General features: G+C 32.6%; 1 protein-coding gene across 1 annotated transcript in view; it reads left to right on the plus strand.

The window, feature by feature from the left end:
• The window catches only part of fab1 (1-phosphatidylinositol 3-phosphate 5-kinase fab1), a 33,201-nt gene extending 26,370 nt beyond the window's left edge, over window positions 1-6,831 (plus strand). Inside the window, exons 22-30 of the mRNA XM_085959573.1 lie at window positions 430-474; window positions 1,245-1,330; window positions 1,463-1,593; window positions 2,082-2,202; window positions 3,411-3,825; window positions 4,095-4,214; window positions 4,826-5,014; window positions 5,663-5,824; window positions 6,501-6,831. Of these exons, the coding sequence (XP_085815699.1) occupies window positions 430-474; window positions 1,245-1,330; window positions 1,463-1,593; window positions 2,082-2,202; window positions 3,411-3,825; window positions 4,095-4,214; window positions 4,826-5,014; window positions 5,663-5,824; window positions 6,501-6,703 (1,472 nt within the window). The 3' untranslated portion in view covers window positions 6,704-6,831. The remainder of the gene's footprint in view (window positions 1-429; window positions 475-1,244; window positions 1,331-1,462; window positions 1,594-2,081; window positions 2,203-3,410; window positions 3,826-4,094; window positions 4,215-4,825; window positions 5,015-5,662; window positions 5,825-6,500) is intronic.
• Window positions 6,832-18,666: the final 11,835 nt, after the last annotated feature.

The raw sequence follows: 18,666 nt of genomic DNA on the forward strand, positions 1-18,666 counted from the left end.
GACACTAGAATTTCCACTACTCTAGAAACTACATTGTTTTGTAGTCAATATATTAATACAGTGGTTTTCAAACTTCTTTATTACTTCCGTGTTCCAAAACCACTAGTTATCGAGTCTATTTTTTATAACATAGTTTCTGAAATCGTGGAATTAAACTAGCCATGTGAACTTCTCCATATAGATGTTTTGAAAAACAATTTTTATATCGTGAGAAGAAATATTTCCAGCGGAGGTCACAAACTGTTGCAATAATGAGATCTATCATTATGACCGAGCCGGAGTAATTAAACTTTTCGAACAGCCTACGGCGCCCTTTGAGATGCGCATAGTTTCTAAAACCACTGTATTAATCAATTTGCACATTCATACATTTTTTTTTTATCACATAATAGACAAATTAGATTATTAAAGATGTGTTATTCATTTCAGATAGCCGTGGTTTAGCTAGTAGTTCCTCTGAACTAGATCACACAGGTATTTATGAAAACAATATTGTATCGTGACACGCTATGTTATTTTTAGATTTAGAAATCATTTAGTAACGTAGGACATGTTTAAATGTGTAATTGTGTTTCACTGAATGTAAAATATTAAATATGCTTGTATTCGTCAGTGCCCCTTTACTAAATATTACATACATTTTTGCTTATTAATATATATAAAATGTTATAAAAACACTCACCAAATGTATATAGATTATGTACATACTGATTGTTTGTAAGATTATACCAAGACTATTGTTTTTTTGAATGGAAGTGGAAGGGAATTAAAAGTACATGTGTTTTTTATGTGTAGTAAAATATTTACTTTTATTGATGAACAACCTTCCATATACAATAATTTTTTTATCAAACTATTTTTTATTCAATGGATAATACACAACATTTAAGAATATAGCATTCTTTATTGAACATACATAATGCGAAAACGTCTCTAAGGTGTTACAAATTGGGGATATAGGATCACAAGGGCCTATCTACAATAACACAGTTTTGAGATAAACGCAAATGAAGATTTTGCTACTATGAAATTCATTAAATAAAGCACACTTTACTCAACTATATCTTGTAAACAGATATATGTACGACATAAAGCTTTGTGTCACCAATAAATATGATTATGGCATTATCGAAACCGACATGCATTTTTGTAGTTAGGCCCTTGTGATCCTAGAATACTGAATGTATATAAAATTCATTTCTTGGAATGTGCTCAGAATATAATGTGAATGTTTGTGTTTGCAGGAGAAGAAGAAGAAGACAAAGGTGATAAGCGAGGACTGCGAGCGATGCTTTCACATCTGCTAAACAATTCACAACCTGCTCATAGGGTAAGTAAGATTACTTTATAAAAAAATTCAATCACTGATTGCTCTGTCTTCATTTTCAAAATGTCATCTAATGCGATTGTTATCATCAGCTTGGAGACGCTTTCACCGATAATGATTGATAATAATTTCTAGAATGGAGTGTTCCTGTGCGATGGTGTCGTTCCCGTGGTAGTTATGGCAGGTGAGGTGAGCTCCTTGGTGGCGGCTGCTCTCGCGTCTCTGCAATACCACCATCTTCTGATAACTGCTCCACACACTAAAGGGTTTGTATTCCACAGGCTTGCTTTGTACTGAATTTGAAAATTGAAAGAGTAAAACCAAATTTTTATATTACATTTTTAGTACATTTGAATAATTGGTGACAATAGATAAGTTTATGTTCTCTGTGTTTGCATCACTGGTTGGTCAACTCAATTGGTTATAAGTTTTTTTAAATAATGGTTCACTGTCGACATCTTACTTTTGATTACTTGAAAAACATATTGAAGAAAACTTTCATCCATAGAGATCGAGCCTAAACGTATCAAAGTGATGGCAAAAAAAAATACAAGAACCTCATATAAACACTGAAAAATACTACATACCTCACTTTTTTTTTAATACAATAGTGGCACTAACGTCGGGGTGAAATTGCCCTCAGCAATTTTTATAGGGAAGTCACAGCAGGCTCCATCTGGAATCATTAGCCTTAGGAATCTTTTTTAGCTTTACTTTCATGTTATATAAAATCTCAATGCTTGTTTTCTTTTAGAGCTGCTTCAGACACAGATGAAAAGGAAAATATTTCAAGCACAACGAAAGAAAAATCAGAAAGTGACGGTAAATCAAAGAACGCCAAAAATCACGAACATATTGACGTGCAACTACATAAGGTACTGTTTTCACGTCATGTTGCGAACGTTTTGAATTTGTAATTTTTAATGTTCACTGATGTAAATAAATTAATTTAAATTCTAATCAATATTTTGAGCTGTTTATGTTTTTATTATTTACTAGCTTTGATATTCATAATTTTTTTTAAATTATATCACGTGATCTACAAATGCAATCTAAGTGATAATCTTAATTAAGAGGAAACGTCAGTGAAATGTAAAAAATTGCAACGTTTCTACACACTTTTTCACATGAAAAAACGTGTAATAAAATATAACAAAATAATATCATTTTTGATGGATTTTTAGTTTATTTGAGAGTTTTATTATTATAAGCCGTGTTAAACGAAATATCAAAAGTTTGCGTTAAAATATTAAAGAAATAAACCAGTAATTGTATATTTTTTTATAATCACTTTATTATAATAATAATATGTAACTATTTTGTTTAATGATTTATTGAGACGTTATTTGATAAAATAATTAATTAAATCTTCTCCTTGAAAATGGTGGTGCAGTTGGAGATATCTGCAAATTTTCATTTATTTGATGGAAAACTTGATGGTGAATTATTTCTAAAAATCTCAATGCTTACTCTCGAAAAAAAAATCATTACAATCAATAGTTGTCTCAGTACGAAAGTGATGATAAAAAAATACATTCAGTGTACATTTATTACACCGAAAATGATTATTTAAAACATAATAACATTTGCTTAAATTCTTACATTCATTTGTTTGTGTTGGCCGCGTATTATAGAACCAAAAACTGTAGGTACGTTAAGCAGCATTTAGACCAAGCGAGCGAATGCTCGTTCTTCCCCCACTCCAGCGAAATTGTCTTGACGTAAGTGACGAGCGAGTGAGCATTCTTTTGGATTCTACGGAGATTCGCTGCATTTAGCTAAAATGTTTGTTTGTTTAAACCAAACGAACAAAAACACAGAAAGAGAGCCAGAGCATTCGCCTCAGTGTTCTATATTCTAACTCTTTTATTTTGTGGATTTTGTTCACCAGGCGTTTTTAGACCAGGCGAACAGGAACAGAATGCTCTAGCTCTCGCTCTATGTTCTTGTTTGTTTGGTCTAAATGTACCTTAAGAATAGCAAGAAATGTTTAGTTTTTCTAAAACTGTTTTGGAAGGGTACATATCTAAAGGTTCTTTACAGTTCTTTGTAGCATCTTATTAAATTCTTTTCATATCTGCAGGATGGATTATCATGCCGTGTTTTTCACGCCTTACAATTCATGAAGCTTCGAGCGCTGCTTCTGTGTCCGTTGCAGTGCAACACTCATATTGAGAACGACTTCACTCTTAAACACGACCACGGAGACTCAGAAATCCCCAGCAGTGACAAAAACGTCGACCCTCCGGCTGAAGTAAACCAGAAAGAAATAATAATCGAACACCCGCCCGTACTGTTGAACGATAAAGATGTGAATATTGTTGAGAACTCCCCGATTCTGGGTGCGAGGAGATCGGTCGATAAAAAACCGAGCCTAGCGAAGGTCGGGAGTGATTCACTGAGCGAAATTGAAGAGGCCTTTATTAGGTCACTGAGTCGGTGTGTGCCCTGGGCAGCGAGAGGTGGAAAATCTGGCTCAACGTTTTGTAAGACAAAAGGTAAGTAGGAAATAAATCAGTTTCTTAAGTGTAGAATTAAAAGTAGAATACGTTTATTGGCAGGACCCACATCAAAAAATTGTACCACACGAAAGTGATTTAATTATTTTTAATTCAAGACACAAATTTCGAGTAATCCTACGAAATGGTAGGTTCATGATTTTTTCAACAATTTCTAATTGTTAAATTTCTCAGAGTTTTCTATCTGTCCACTTTAATCAATTAGGTATATTTTACTGCACCTAATAATTTTATTATTTATTTTACAGATGATCGATTTATACTAAAGGAAATGTCTAAAATGGAGCTACAACTATTTATGGATTTTGCTCCATCCTACTTCAACTATATTCAGTCATGTCATCAGAACAACCTCCCTACATTACTTGGTAAGCATATTAAAATTACCTATTTTTGATAAGAGCAATCATAGAATCGCTTTGGTAGGTTGGTAAGAAAATCATTCAAACACTTTTCCTTTTCATGTGTTCAAATCAAATTACAACCATGTTGATTACATTCTGAATTTAGATAATATATAGCAAGTAAATTACCGTGTTCGATTTCCAAATTAGTGGAGCTTGTATTACACGATTTTTACAAGGTTATTAGCTATTTCTCCATCGCATTGAGTCTTTGCACTGGATCAAATACACATTGAAAAGACAACATGTATATTTTTTACCAGCCGCGGATTTGTATTTATATAAAGGTGGAAGATCTACGCACTGTGGATGCTAATTATATTGATAATAATATAGAATGCTCGATAACTGTCAATTAATAATCTCAGTGTTTGCACGTGATCTCACACATTATGATGATTTCTTTCACGTGGGGATGTCAAAATAAGTGCAGGACAAAAAAAATTTCTCTAGTCTTGATTCCTATACCGGTTACTTAAATCCTAAGACCTTGATTCTTGTAAAGCCATACCTTGAAAAATTTAATGGCCCTTTTTTGTATTCAGTCAATTTAAAATATTGCAATTTATTTTTAGGCCGCATTGTCGGTGTATACCAAGTGGACGGGGCGGGCGGAGTTGGGAACGGCGTTTTGGTGATGGAGAACCTGTGGCACGGCCGCACGGAGCTGGCGCGTCGATTCGATTTGAAAGGCGCACGCCGGAATCGGCTTGCTGACCAAGGACCCCCTGACGTTGTGCTTCTCGATGAAAATTTACTCAATCGTAAAGAGATTTTATTTCATAATGCTATCTATAATTGAATGCTTACTTACTTCAACCTGTCATGCTACGGTATCGGAGTATAGGGCGAGCGTAAGGTCGTACCATTTACTGAGGTCCTACGCCATTAAATACTTGTACCAAATACTGGTCCAAGTGCAAAATATTGAAAAACATGGTTTTTTTTATTTATCAGTGCAGTATGTGGCAATGTCTATAAATTGAATAATAGTCAAAGTGGCTTCGAGCCTCCAAAAAATCATCGCATACCTAGTCCTAGAAAATGTTTGAAATTGTCATTTTAAGTTTTTGATAGAATGGTGTCAGATTCTTGTGGCAGTGCAGGCAACTTTCAAATGACACTAACATCGGTCCAAAGTGATTTCATTGTGTCCACAATGCCAGAAGAATCTGTCCTTCCTCTACATGAAAACTATTTTAATGAAACTTCTCATTTGTAATCCAAATGATATATTTTTTTCATTTGAAAAAAATGCTTTACGATACGTAAATAATGTCCACCCCCTCTACTCAATTATAACATGGAATTTTATCGATTACCTCTTTCCCACATTACATAGATCAATTATTTCTATATGAATTAATACAATTATTACTTTACTGTTGTCTGAATGGGATTTTTTGTTCCAGTCCGATGGGACAGTCCACTTTACCTCCAGTCTCATTCGGCCGGTGTTCTGTGGGCAGCCGTCAAACGAGACACAGATTTTCTCGCCACACATCAAATTATGGACTACTCTTTACTTGTCGGACTTGATGAAGAACGACAGGAGCTTGTCCTCGGAATTATAGGTATATAACCCCTAGTATAATATTATGTAACTTTCTATTATGTGAGTAGTAACACGTATTGCAGCAGTTTCATATTATTTAAGTCATATATTTTGCATGTCTCATCTAGCCCGTCCTTGCAATTACCGATTGCAAATCTAGACAGAATTTTAAATCCCTTGTATTTCCGAACCCAATCTCGGGATTTATGTAGACATGAAATTTGCAAAATAAAATTTATAGAACTGTTTTTATGTTTAGATACATTTTGTTATTGTATATTAGTCATTGATTATCTCAAATTGCAATGCTGTAACCTGTTCACAATAAATGAAGATTTTCGATTGCATATTATTTCATTCAAATTATTATCATTTATTTTAATATGCAACAATCAACATGTTCTACAAACAGTTAACCATATTCCATTCGTAGTACGAGTACAGCCTGATTATAGTGGGCCTCGCCCTCCTGCATTCGCTGACCACATGGCTAACTTCTTATTGACTTCCTCTAAAATACTTTGAATACATTTAATAGATATTATTACACGTCTTTTAATTACTAATTTAATTTTTCGACCGATCATTTCTTTTTGGTAAAATTTGGAAATGTGAATTTAGCAAGGGCACTACAATTAATAAAACTATGTAATTAGATTGAATTAATATTTCCATTGTCATTATTCCTTCCACAGATTACATCAGAACCTTCACATGGGACAAGAAGTTAGAGCATATTGTAAAGAAAGGGCTGGGGTCTGGCCTTCCCACCATAGTGTCCCCGGACCAATACAAAGCGCGCTTCTGCAACGCCATGAGGAAGTACTTCCTTCAGAGTCCCAACCAGTGGGAAGATCTCGACAGAGGCTTGATGTCAGATCAAAAAATATTTTGTTGATAAATTTCTTTCAAATAATCTATTGCCGTGCCAGATTAAAAATATGATGTATGGATGTGATTGATTTTATTCCGCCGGAGCAAATATTTATTGGAGAAATTCGTTTTTGAATACTTATCTGTAGAGCTACACGTGTCTCGTCCGTATACAACTATCATTTCACAATCACAATAATTATGAAGCGTCTAACCCAATAAGTCCACATATGGTTAAAATCTAACAAAAAACCAAATTGATCAATAACTTCAATCTAGCATCAATCACTCAGAGCTGGCCTGATATAGATAATTACCAGAATGATAAGAAGATGTCGCCTCTTTCTATAAATAACATAACATTTTCCGACCATGTCCGATCCTGATAGGATCATATGGGCCTCCACAGAGTGGAAGTTTGTATTGACAGATTTTGTTTTTTTATGAGAAATGGATGTCAGCCACTTGCTCAACCTATTAGGTCCATACTCTGACACACACACAAATTGAAAAACAATATGTGTACTTGCCAGACCCAGGATTCGAACCTGGGACCCACGGCTTTATAGTCCAACGCTTATGCCGCGCGGCCACCGTACCCAAGGACAAACCGTTCATATAATCTTGATAACGGTATTACCATAACTTCGAACAGTTATTTTTTTTCGTTCCGGTTCAAGTAAAAAAATAATATCAGTTCGGTTCCAGTTTTCGTTTTTAAAAATAACGGTTTTTCCGGCTTTCGGTTCAGCCCTGAGTGTTTAATTGTATTAAAAATTTATTTTCTACCATAATTCAGAACATTTTATGATACTTGTATGACAGTGTCACGTTCCGAAACCAATGTTTATGCTGCAGTGCACGGCTAAAGCCATGAATTTTTAAAAATAACATATTATAAATTATGAGAATAATTATCTCGAGATGCGTTACATGATCGTGAATGATTTCTTTGAGCCTTGTATTCGACACGCATATTTCAAACAAAAACATCAGCATATTTATTTCGTATACATTTGTATTATGCTTGTCGAATTGGTTTTTCCGTCGATGACTAACGTCGACTAGCGACACAATTGTAATCGTATAATATGTTAACGCGCGTGATTGAAAAAAGCAATATTTTTTTTGGTTTGGTTCCGACAAAAATAATGGTTTTTCCGATTTTTCGGTTCAGTTCCGGTTTGAAGCCCTGGGCATTGCAACGGACATAGTTATTGATTAAAAAACTAAATTTGTGTAATTCAGCGTTATTGATAATTAAGTTATTGTAAAATACAATGTCAATTAATAAATAAGTTAAATATATTCATAAAACTGTTTTAGATACGAATGTGTCTTTTTTGACAGTTACTTGGATTTTCAGACTTACTAGGCACATAGAACAAATTATTAATTATACACCTAATTGTTAAGAAATGAACTATTTATTTATTATGTTAACGAGTATGTTAAATCACTGCCTTTCGTCAGAGGCATTGAAGACAGGTTGTTACAAAGGCTAATTATTAAATAAACATTAAGTAATTTTTCATTGCAGATTTATTTGTGGCAAACATCACACTTTTATGCACTGAGATTTATTTGGCAAGGCTGCACTGAAATAAAAACGGCTCACTTGCTTTAGTATCACATTATTAAGTCCCGACGAATCCTTCTAGTCGGTAGTCCAAACTCTTTGGATATAATATAACATAGTTTGTATATAGAGATGGTTTATTATATTTTAATTTGTTTAAAAATAATTTACTTTGATGAATTATATTTTTGTTAATACGTATGTTAGGATAATGTTGGAAACTGTAATATTTTATAATTGTTATATTGTCATTTGTCCAAAATCAATTTAATAGTATGAAATATTATCTTAAAAGTGATAAAATATTATGTATTCCTGTATTCATAATTGTACGATATTTTTTTTTTTTTATTAGAATACATGATTTTTTTTAGACATACTCATTGATTGGCCTGTAAATATTTGCATGTCAATTGGTGGTATTTAATCGTACTAATTTCACAATCATAACTAATTAATTGTTGTAAAGAAAATCATATTGTGTAGGCATACTATTATTTTTAACTTATGTATAAATCGCTGTAAAAAATGCACTTTTATAATTATTTATTATTTTATTGAAGAAAAAAAATGATGTTATTAGCAATGGTGGAGCGAGATTCTATTGTATTTTATAATTTAAATTTATATACCTACTCGATAGGCTTGTGATATCCTTGGTACAGACAGTTAGTTACCATATTATTTAGTTGTAAATGCATAATAGAAACCAAATAAAAGTTATATTTTGTAATAAGTTTTCTCATTTCATTCTGAAATACACACATCCCCTCCATCTCTCTCCTTCATGGAACAGTAGGTAGAATGTTCTCCACATGTTCACAACTTCGAATCTAGCGTTTCAATCAAAATCAAGTGCTGATTTTTATTCCCAGGATTATATTATATAGTATTTTCAAATCTAGGGTTTGGGGATAAACAAATTGAGGTAAAGGTAAATCGCAGTTTTCGCTTTAAGATGATATCGTCTGTTCTGACAGAACACACCAACTGGAGAATACTAGTTTTGAGTAATTTGACTTTGAAGTTGTTAAAATGTTTGAAATGGTCTATCATGTGAGTTTATTAAGTAATCGTAAAAAGGATGACTTTAAAATAAAGACTTTTTTTATTAAGAAGGTTTCCAGACGGTAAAGTTTGAAATAAGGAACATTTTGGTATAACTAACTCAATGTCATTTTTTCGAATTAGTGTCTTCTGCCAGAACAGTGATGATATAGAAGTGAATAAGGCTATCTATAGTCAGGGCTGTGGCACTGAATTTGAGTTAGGTGTGAGTTCCGAGGGTAGTGATGGTATTATAAGTTATTACTTACACAAACAGTTTACCATATCGCAATCAAAGTAGAAAGCAATACCTAGCACTGTGATTGAAATTCAGAATTTCACGCTGCGGCCCATAGGGTCTATTATTATATGTCTTAGGGAGTGAAAGATAAGATTTTTTCTGAGAAATGGTTTGTAGCTATTCACCCAAGCCATTGGATTCTTGGTCCGAATAAAAAATACAGCATGTGAATTTTGTCAGATGCGGGATTCAAACCCACACGCACGGTTTCGGGGATCGTCACTCTGACACTACTCAATCGTGTAATTGCTAAACATGTAGTTAAATAATAACAAACAGCAGTAATTATTTTTCAAATGGTTTATTGCTACAAAACAAAATTCATTGCATAAATAATAATCAAACGCATAATAAATAAAAAAAGAACTAGGTATGATAATTTTCAAAGACACATAGTTTATTATCCTATACACAAAAATAGTAAAGAATCTTTTGAATAATAAATTAAATACTGACAGAAAGCATTAAGTCATTAAAACAAGTTCTGAGATAATCGCAAAAAGGACTTTCATTTTTTTTCAAAGTGTTCTCCCACGTAGATTTTTTTATGATTTAAAAACATTTTTTCTACATTATAAAGACTAACCTTTATGGCAAACACAATATACGACATGTTACAAGTACTGTATTCTGTATACGCAGAACGCATTAGGTTATTAGCATGCTTTCTATCAGAAATAAAATAATAATAACAATATGGTTTAATAATGTTTCTATTTTCTCACCATTATATCCTATGCCTTTATGCATTTTACCAGGACGTAGAGCGTAAAATTGTATACATTTTGGCATTTAAAAACAACAAGTTAATGCATTCTGTCAGTATACCCTCGTAATGATGTATAAATTAATTTGTTTTCACTTCTGAAGATGGAATATGTTTAAAAAGCATTTTTTTCTAACGCTATTGCCAAAAGATAAATCCAACATATTTAAAACAGGATAATAACTTTTATTGTTTATATTAAATGGTAGTTAAAAACAGAATAAAAGAACACATTCTAAAATGAACATAATATCAATAATAAGCAGGCATTCATCACAATTATACACAGCATCAGAAAATATTACATTTTCTGGTACATATTAGATATTATTACAAAATTAGGCATTTTACTGGTATACTATCATAATATTTACATGCAAGTTTTGATAATCTTAATCTTATAAATAAGTAATGCAATCAAAACCTAACATTAACAGTTGAGAGTATTTATTTACTAGTGAGGAGTAATACAAAAATGTTCTCAAAATATTATCGGTAATTGATATATGGCTATCGTCATATTTGATTCGTATAAGGCAGCCATGTCCAACAGTGGTCTGCTACAACACTTTTCTATTTTCATTTTTCAACTTGAAAGAATGTATTATATTTGGCTGATGACACAGGCGTCGCAAATTATAATCAATTTCCCATTCACCGTGACAATAAGTTTTGGTCTTTTTTTGGACACTCATTGTTACATTATTTTCCTACTATGCAAAGAGCTTACTGCGCGACGGGAAGGGGAAAACTACTTAATATCTTCTGGCTGGCCATGAGTGATGCAATACGAATCAAGTGATATGATGAGGTCACCATAAGCTCTTCCTAGTGGTTAATTCTGAATCGACTTTCACATAAACTGGTTAAGGAAATAATGGAATTGGTTAATGATTCCACTTTAAAGTGTTAATGAAATCACATATAACCCCGTTTACATGTGCATGGATAGTATGTATTATCGCGGCCATAATAAAAAATGTACGCATTATCGTGAAAATTACAAGCTTCTGAATTTTTACGCGACAATTGGACTGTGTGATATCTACGCCTGCGCATTAGAACTCCAGCTCCACTGTGCACTCACTTTGAAGATAACTGATTTTCACGACCTGTCAAATAGTACCATAAAATGACAACATCGTGTCTCTCTCACTCTTGAAGAATGAGATTGGCGGTCAGCACTTTTACATGTAAACAGTTATTATCACGATAGTTTAAAATACACACTATTGGTGCAAGTAAATCCATGCACAAGTACAGGCACTATTATATTAGAACTGAGTGCACACACTTTATAATTTCACGATTTAAATCCTATGGACTGTGCAATCAACCAAAATTCATCCGGCGACTGGTTATTGACACCCCTTGGACATGCTTGACGTAAGGTATGTATGTATTTTATTAGTTTCCATCATATATATTTCGAATTCGACAAAGTTGAATTATACGAATTAAAGTAGAGACGAAACTTTGGTGGATACGATTTATCTCTACCATCATCCACATATTGTGCAAATAGGTAACTTTTCATAAAATTTTATTAATAATTATCATTCATTAATTGGTTGACATTTCAATGTGTTAGTGACATATTATAGTTATTTTTGACTATTTTGCAAGTTATATCAACATAATTGAATACATGCAATTTGTGTTATTTTTGAGTTGATATTCACATACTCACATTATAATATCTTTAGCCTACAATGATTATCCAATAATGTACATATTCTTTACCTTGCGTTTATATGGCGTTAGAGTATTACAATAGCATTCGTGGTACATAATATAATATCCAAGCGATACAAGCATTATCAAGATTTGCCATTGATATAAATTATATATTATTTACAGCAAACAACAAAAAACACATTTTATTAAATCAATGATAAAAATAAATTACATATTGTATAATCAGTTTATTACATTTCCCATAATTGTCTAAATATATCGAAGTGAAGTTGAAAACAAGGTTTTTTTTGCATTGTAGAATCATCTGTAGAAAACTTTACAATATTGTTTCGATAGGTAAGACCATGCCGGGACAGTGATGTCCCAGGGTAGCTGAAATGAATAAAAAACCAGCTCTGCACATGTGCCGGTGCGACATTTTGGTATTATACCTGCCCATGTCAATTGAAATTTGTTGCTTATGACCCGTGTTTTAAAAAAAAATTAAAGTGTCATATTCGAGCTGTGTGAATTGAATTACATGTGTTAAACAAATACCAATAAAATCACATCAACCTATTTGACGTGTTGCAGTCGAGATGAGTTTACGGGTGTGCAACTAACCCAGCTTAGTGTTCTCTGAGATTTATTTTCCAGGAACACATTGAGATACGAGGGTGGGTCAATAATTCCTTAGAAAAAAGCATTAAAACAGTTTTTATTTTTGTATTTTTTTTTTATTTCTCAACATAATCTCCTTGGAGCTCAATACACTTGGTTAGACGTTTCTCAATTTTTTTTAAGCCGTCAGAAAAATAAGTTTTCGGAAGGTCCTCAAAATAAACATTTGTCCGATCGATGACTTCTTCATTTGAAAAAAAACGTTGTCCACTTAGCCATTTTTTTAAGTTTGGGAAAAGGAAAAAGTCACTGGGGGCTAAATCTGGCGAATACGGTGGGTGGTCGACCAATTCGAACTTCAATTCTTCAATTTTAGCCATTGATCGTAAACATGTGTGAACATGGGCATTGTCCTGATGAAAGAGGATTTTTTTCCTGTTTAAATGAGGCCGTTTTTCTTCAATTTCGTTTTTTAGCTGGTCCAATAAAGATGCATAATAATCCCCTGTTATTGTTTTTCCTTTTTCCAAATAGTCAACGAAAACAATTCCACGTGCATCCCAAAATACAGTAGCCATAACCTTACCAGCTGATTTTACGGTTTTCGCCTTCTTTGGACATGGTTCGCCTTTCGCAATCCACTGCTTTGACTGTTCTTTCGTCTCGGGAGTATAGTGGTGTATCCATGTTTCATCTACAGTCACAAAGCGACGAAAAAATTCATCCGGATTGCGTTGCATGAGCGACAACAGGGCCTTAGAGGCCACCACCCTATTGCGTTTATTGTCGACTGTGAGCAAACGCGGCACCCATCTTGCAGAAACTTTTTTAATGCCCAATTTGTCATGTAAAATAGAAATGACGCTACCTTTTGAGATCCCTGTAACCTCAATTATCTCACTCAACTTTAATCTTCGGTCACTTAACACCATATCGTGGATTTTATTGATCATTTCTGGTGTAGTCACCTCTACAGGACGTCCTGAGCGTGGTTCATCCTTTGTTGATGTACGACCACGTTTAAATTCATTTAACCAGTTATAAATAGTTGCAAGTGAAGGAGCAGATATGCCGTGAACTAAATCCAACTCATTTTTTATTTCCTTTGCTGTTAACCCTTTTATATTAAAATGTTTAATAACACCTCTAAACTCAATTTTCTCCATTTTTGTAAACAAGCAATTTTTTTTTTAAATGTGCGAAAATAAAAAACAACAACCCGACCAATCTGATTGAAACTTCGCAGCATACTGAATCGGTAGTGCCGCTGCATGAAGACAAACCGCTTACAGTACTAGTCGCGCCACCTGTCGGCTTTTCTAAGGACTTATTGACCCACCCTCGTAAAACGCCTTGCATTAGTGATACAAGCCTAGAAAAGGTGTTTCACACAATCAAAAATCGTAAGTGAAGGTAAGTAACCAAAGTAAAACATAGAAACAAGCTGCCATTTAAAAAAAAAAAATTAACAATGTTGTCAATGCAGAGAATATAATTTTTTCATAGTTATCATGAATTTAATCATACTGGAATCACTGTCAAATGCTCAAATACAAAAAGATCATATGACTCCCTCTAAAACCTAAGAATTTCTCATATTAAATCCAACATTATATTGAGGGATTCTCCGTATAACCTTTATAGTCTGCCCCAAATAGGAGATGCAACATTGTATATACAGCAGTGGCAAAGTGTGGAGGTGAGCTGTCGAGATTCAACGTAAATAGAGCACACTACACTTTGTCAGTCATACTTATTTGTTTGCATTGAACTAAGAGTACAATGGAGTTGATATTTTTTTAAAACCACAATAGATATTAGATAAACAATATTCTTCTATCTATAAAATATCTATAATGTATGATTTAACAGTATAATTTTAGATATTTTATAGATAGATGAATATTTTTTGTCTATTATGGCTTGGTTAAGCAGGGTTTAATTAAGTTTTAAAAACTAACACCATCTGCAATCTATATTTTTAGTTCAATGAAAACAAATGAGTATGAGTGACAAAGTTTAGTGTGCACTATTTATGTTGAATTTCAACAGCCTACCTCCACCCTTCACCATTGATATACAGAGGTGTTCGGTAAAAATTTACATTAATTGTACATCTTTTAAAACAAAATATTTGTCAAGAATTAATTGAATAAGAAATGCCTTTAAAAGTTCATTTAGTTATAGCTCTGTATCAATGGATGAGTAGGTATCTGACAGAATAAAATCCATCCAATCGTCCGGGTCAGAGCTTTTAATCTTTGTAGAATATTTAAATAGAATGAAATATCTAATTGATTATTTCAAACTACATAAATTGACGCAAAGAAAAAACATGGTGCACATTTTTCATAGAATGTACAGTGTAGTGTTGATAACCAAACTATAATTGAGGCGTCTAATAACAAAAAGGGACAAGTCCACAATTCAATATTTTCGGGAAACAACGTTTTTATGTTTGAAGCTTCAATTATTTGTTTTAAAGTGAGATTATTTTTTCCGTTGTATTCTATGTCAAAATTAGAACCAAATGGCAATTTGTTTCAGCCAAACTCTTAAATGTAATAAATATAGGCAAAATAAAATTGGACATAGCGCTATTTGTACCTCAATTTTTAATTTACTCCGCATAAGGCACATATTTCCGTGGCACTGTCATGAGTTTACCAGATGCTACAGCATGGGAGACGCCCTTTTCAATATTGAACGTTCCCTTATTGGTTGACTTAAACACGCGCAAAATCAACCAAGCTTTAAATAATATGAAACATGGACTTGGCGCTTTTTGTAATAAATCGAGACTTAAAATATTTTTTTTCGTAGGGTTATGTTGCGTTTTGGAATTTATAGATCAATACATATTGTGTAAATTTATACAAAGAATACGTGCGTATTTTTTTCTCGATTTTGACCAAATGTGGACTTATCGTTTTTTGGAATTAGACGCCTCAATTATAGTACAATACTATAATTTACAGCTTTTTCAGAAATACTATTTTTTTTACACCTTTGTACTTATAATCAGCATAGAAAAAGACGGCAATACTGGTACAATGTGAATTATCAATGTATTGCTGCTATAACAATTTTAATATACATAACCAAAAAAATAAAGTACTCAACTTCATAATTTATTTACTGAAACCATACTTCCTTAAGGGCACTGGTAACATGTTTCAATATTGAAACCAAATAAATATTATTTGATGATGCACTTTTCAAAAGCCATATAATACAATATATCAATGAGGAAGGATTCACACAATATATTATAAAAAATACAATCTCTAATTCTTAATTTTATTGTAAACAATAATTCTTGTATTTATAAAATGTGGGAATTATTTTTTACATATTCATTGATAATTATAAATATGTATAGTTGTAATCTATGGCAGGGGTTGGTAAACTTTCATCATCGACGGCACAATATAACATTTGGATAATGTCAACAGCCATTTATTTACCGTAAACGATAGGCTTTTAGCTAAATTCTCATTGATTTGATGTACCTATATACAATTTCTGACAGTTCATAAGGCATTTGGGCTCATTCATTGGCCGGCTTATTGGTGTTAAATGGCAATCGACTGATTAATTTGGAGCGCATTTCGGCCAATGATATTTTATATCACTATGTTGTTGGTGAGACCAAAATGAACAATGTATGATATTCGTTTGTAAGAGAGTCTCCATGAGTGCAATGAAAAAATCAAATCTTATTGTCAAGCGCGCATAATTCATCTTTGATATAGTTTTAATTTAAATTGATTTTTATTTTTTAAACTCACTTATAAATTACACAGTTTATTAATTAAATACGTGTATTAATTAAGGCGCTAAGTACCAAAAACAAAAAAACTGACATTTTTATAGAAAAGTGTACTACATACTAACGCCAATAACTTCAACTATGGTCTAAGTGCCTCAAGCAAGTCAAAAAAATACAGCAAAATATTTAAACCTGTCGACGTTGTAAGTCCGTTGGCCTGTTTTATTTATAATGGTATAGATAGCACTACAGTGGTCAACCTCATTCAATATAAAATGGCCGACGATGGTGTGTTGACACTTCCGAGTTCTTAATACCTAAAATTATAGAAGCTGCCGTGATTGCTTCACATTGAAAACCACATTTTTCAAAAGGTCTGCTTCATGAAATTTTACTGCAATGACTCGGTATTTTGTAACTACAAGCAATACTACTTTTTGGTACTTAGAGCCTTAATTAATACACGTATTCAATTGAATTATTTCTTGTACAAGAAAAGTTTAGCTTTAAAATTAAAGTATTTTTTCTTACACTGATGAGATTCGAAATTAAGAGATACAATAAAATAATTCAGTACGGATGTTTTGTAAACAAATTTTACAACGCAGAGATTTCCTCTATTAATTTTCAAATTCAAATCATTGAATTTTGCCATTATAATTGCACAGAATCCATGGACGACTAATTAAACCATGTTTTCTATTTGTACCTTCTTAAAAAGCGGTTTTTATTGTAATCGTATTCATTTATGTGCGACAAAGGAATAAAAACATTCACAAGTACAAAATTAAGTTCTACAGAGACAATGCAAAAAAATAATAATAAATTTTATATCTTAAAGTAACTTAAAAACCTACGTTACTATTGACAACGAATGTTGTTACTTACAATGACATTATTAATGGACAACGCACTCAATACCAGTGGCGAAGGGTGGAGGTAGGCTGTTAAGATTCGCTATAAATAGTGCACACTAAACTTTGTTAGTCATATGTATTTGTTTTTATTGAACTAAGACTACAATTTACAGATGGTGTTAGTTAGTTTTTAAAAATCAATTAAACCCTGCCTAAACGAAACCATAATAGTTTTGGCCTAATTTGGGCGATACGACAAAATTGTGCACACTTTTTCATTCATAGTTATTTGTTTTCGTTGGATTAAAGATACATATTACACATATTGTTGGTTCATTTTTTAAATTCATTAAGCCCTGCCTGAACCAAACTATAATAAATAAAAAATATTATTCTATCTATAAAATATTCAAAGTTATGTATGATTTAATTGCATAATTTTAAATATTTTATAGATAGACATGTATTTTTTGACTATTATCTATTATGGCTTGGTTTCTCAGGGTTTAATTGAATTTTAAAAACTAACCAACACTTTCTGTAAATTGTAGTCTTATTTCAATGAAAACATATACGTATGTCTGAAAAAGTTTAATGTGCACTATTTATGGCGGATCTTAACAGCCTACCTCCACCCTTCGCCACTGCTCAATACAGTAGCTAACAAGTAAATTCGTGCATTGCGACATTCGCACATGTATAGGTAGACGTCACGCAATTTCCATTCTGCGACATCATGCATCGGAAATTTATAGCAATATCACCTTTATTGTAATGGCGTTAGAACAGTGTTTCTAGTGTCAATGTTCATTTGAGGGAACCCGTTCGAACCGAACCATTCGGCAGACCCAACAAAAAGCATCGGGAATTTATAGCAATATCACCTTTATTGTAATGGCGTTAGAACAGATTATGCCATTCGGCAGACCCGACAAAAAAGTGAGTGTCATTTTTTTTTCCAGATGCTTTGTCCATATTAATGTCATTGTGTTATTTACAACTCAATTTTTATTGAAACGTGTAACATCAGCAAAACCATTATGCCAAGAGTGAACCGAACACACAGGCACATTGGTAATCCTACGCGGACGCAGCGTTATCGACCCCTGATCTATGGCATATACAGGTTAAAGAAATACATAGCAACTATGAAAATACTTTTATTTTTTCAAACGCCTTTCACATCAGAAGAAAGTTAAAGTCCGAATAGAAAACTGAAAACAGTTCAAGGGGTTTTTTAAATTACTATAATTTTTTCCGTCTTACATAACTAATTTTTAAGAATCACTTACACGCATAGCAGATAATATAATTTATTTACAAAAAGAATACGAAATTCGTTGACGCATTTCAAGTCCATGACGACAT

This window comes from Rhyacophila brunnea, unplaced genomic scaffold (genome assembly GCF_057557595.1).
Source record: "Rhyacophila brunnea isolate RB1 unplaced genomic scaffold, BYU_Rbru_1.0 scaffold_9, whole genome shotgun sequence".
Classification (NCBI taxonomy): Eukaryota; Metazoa; Arthropoda; class Insecta; order Trichoptera; family Rhyacophilidae; genus Rhyacophila; species Rhyacophila brunnea.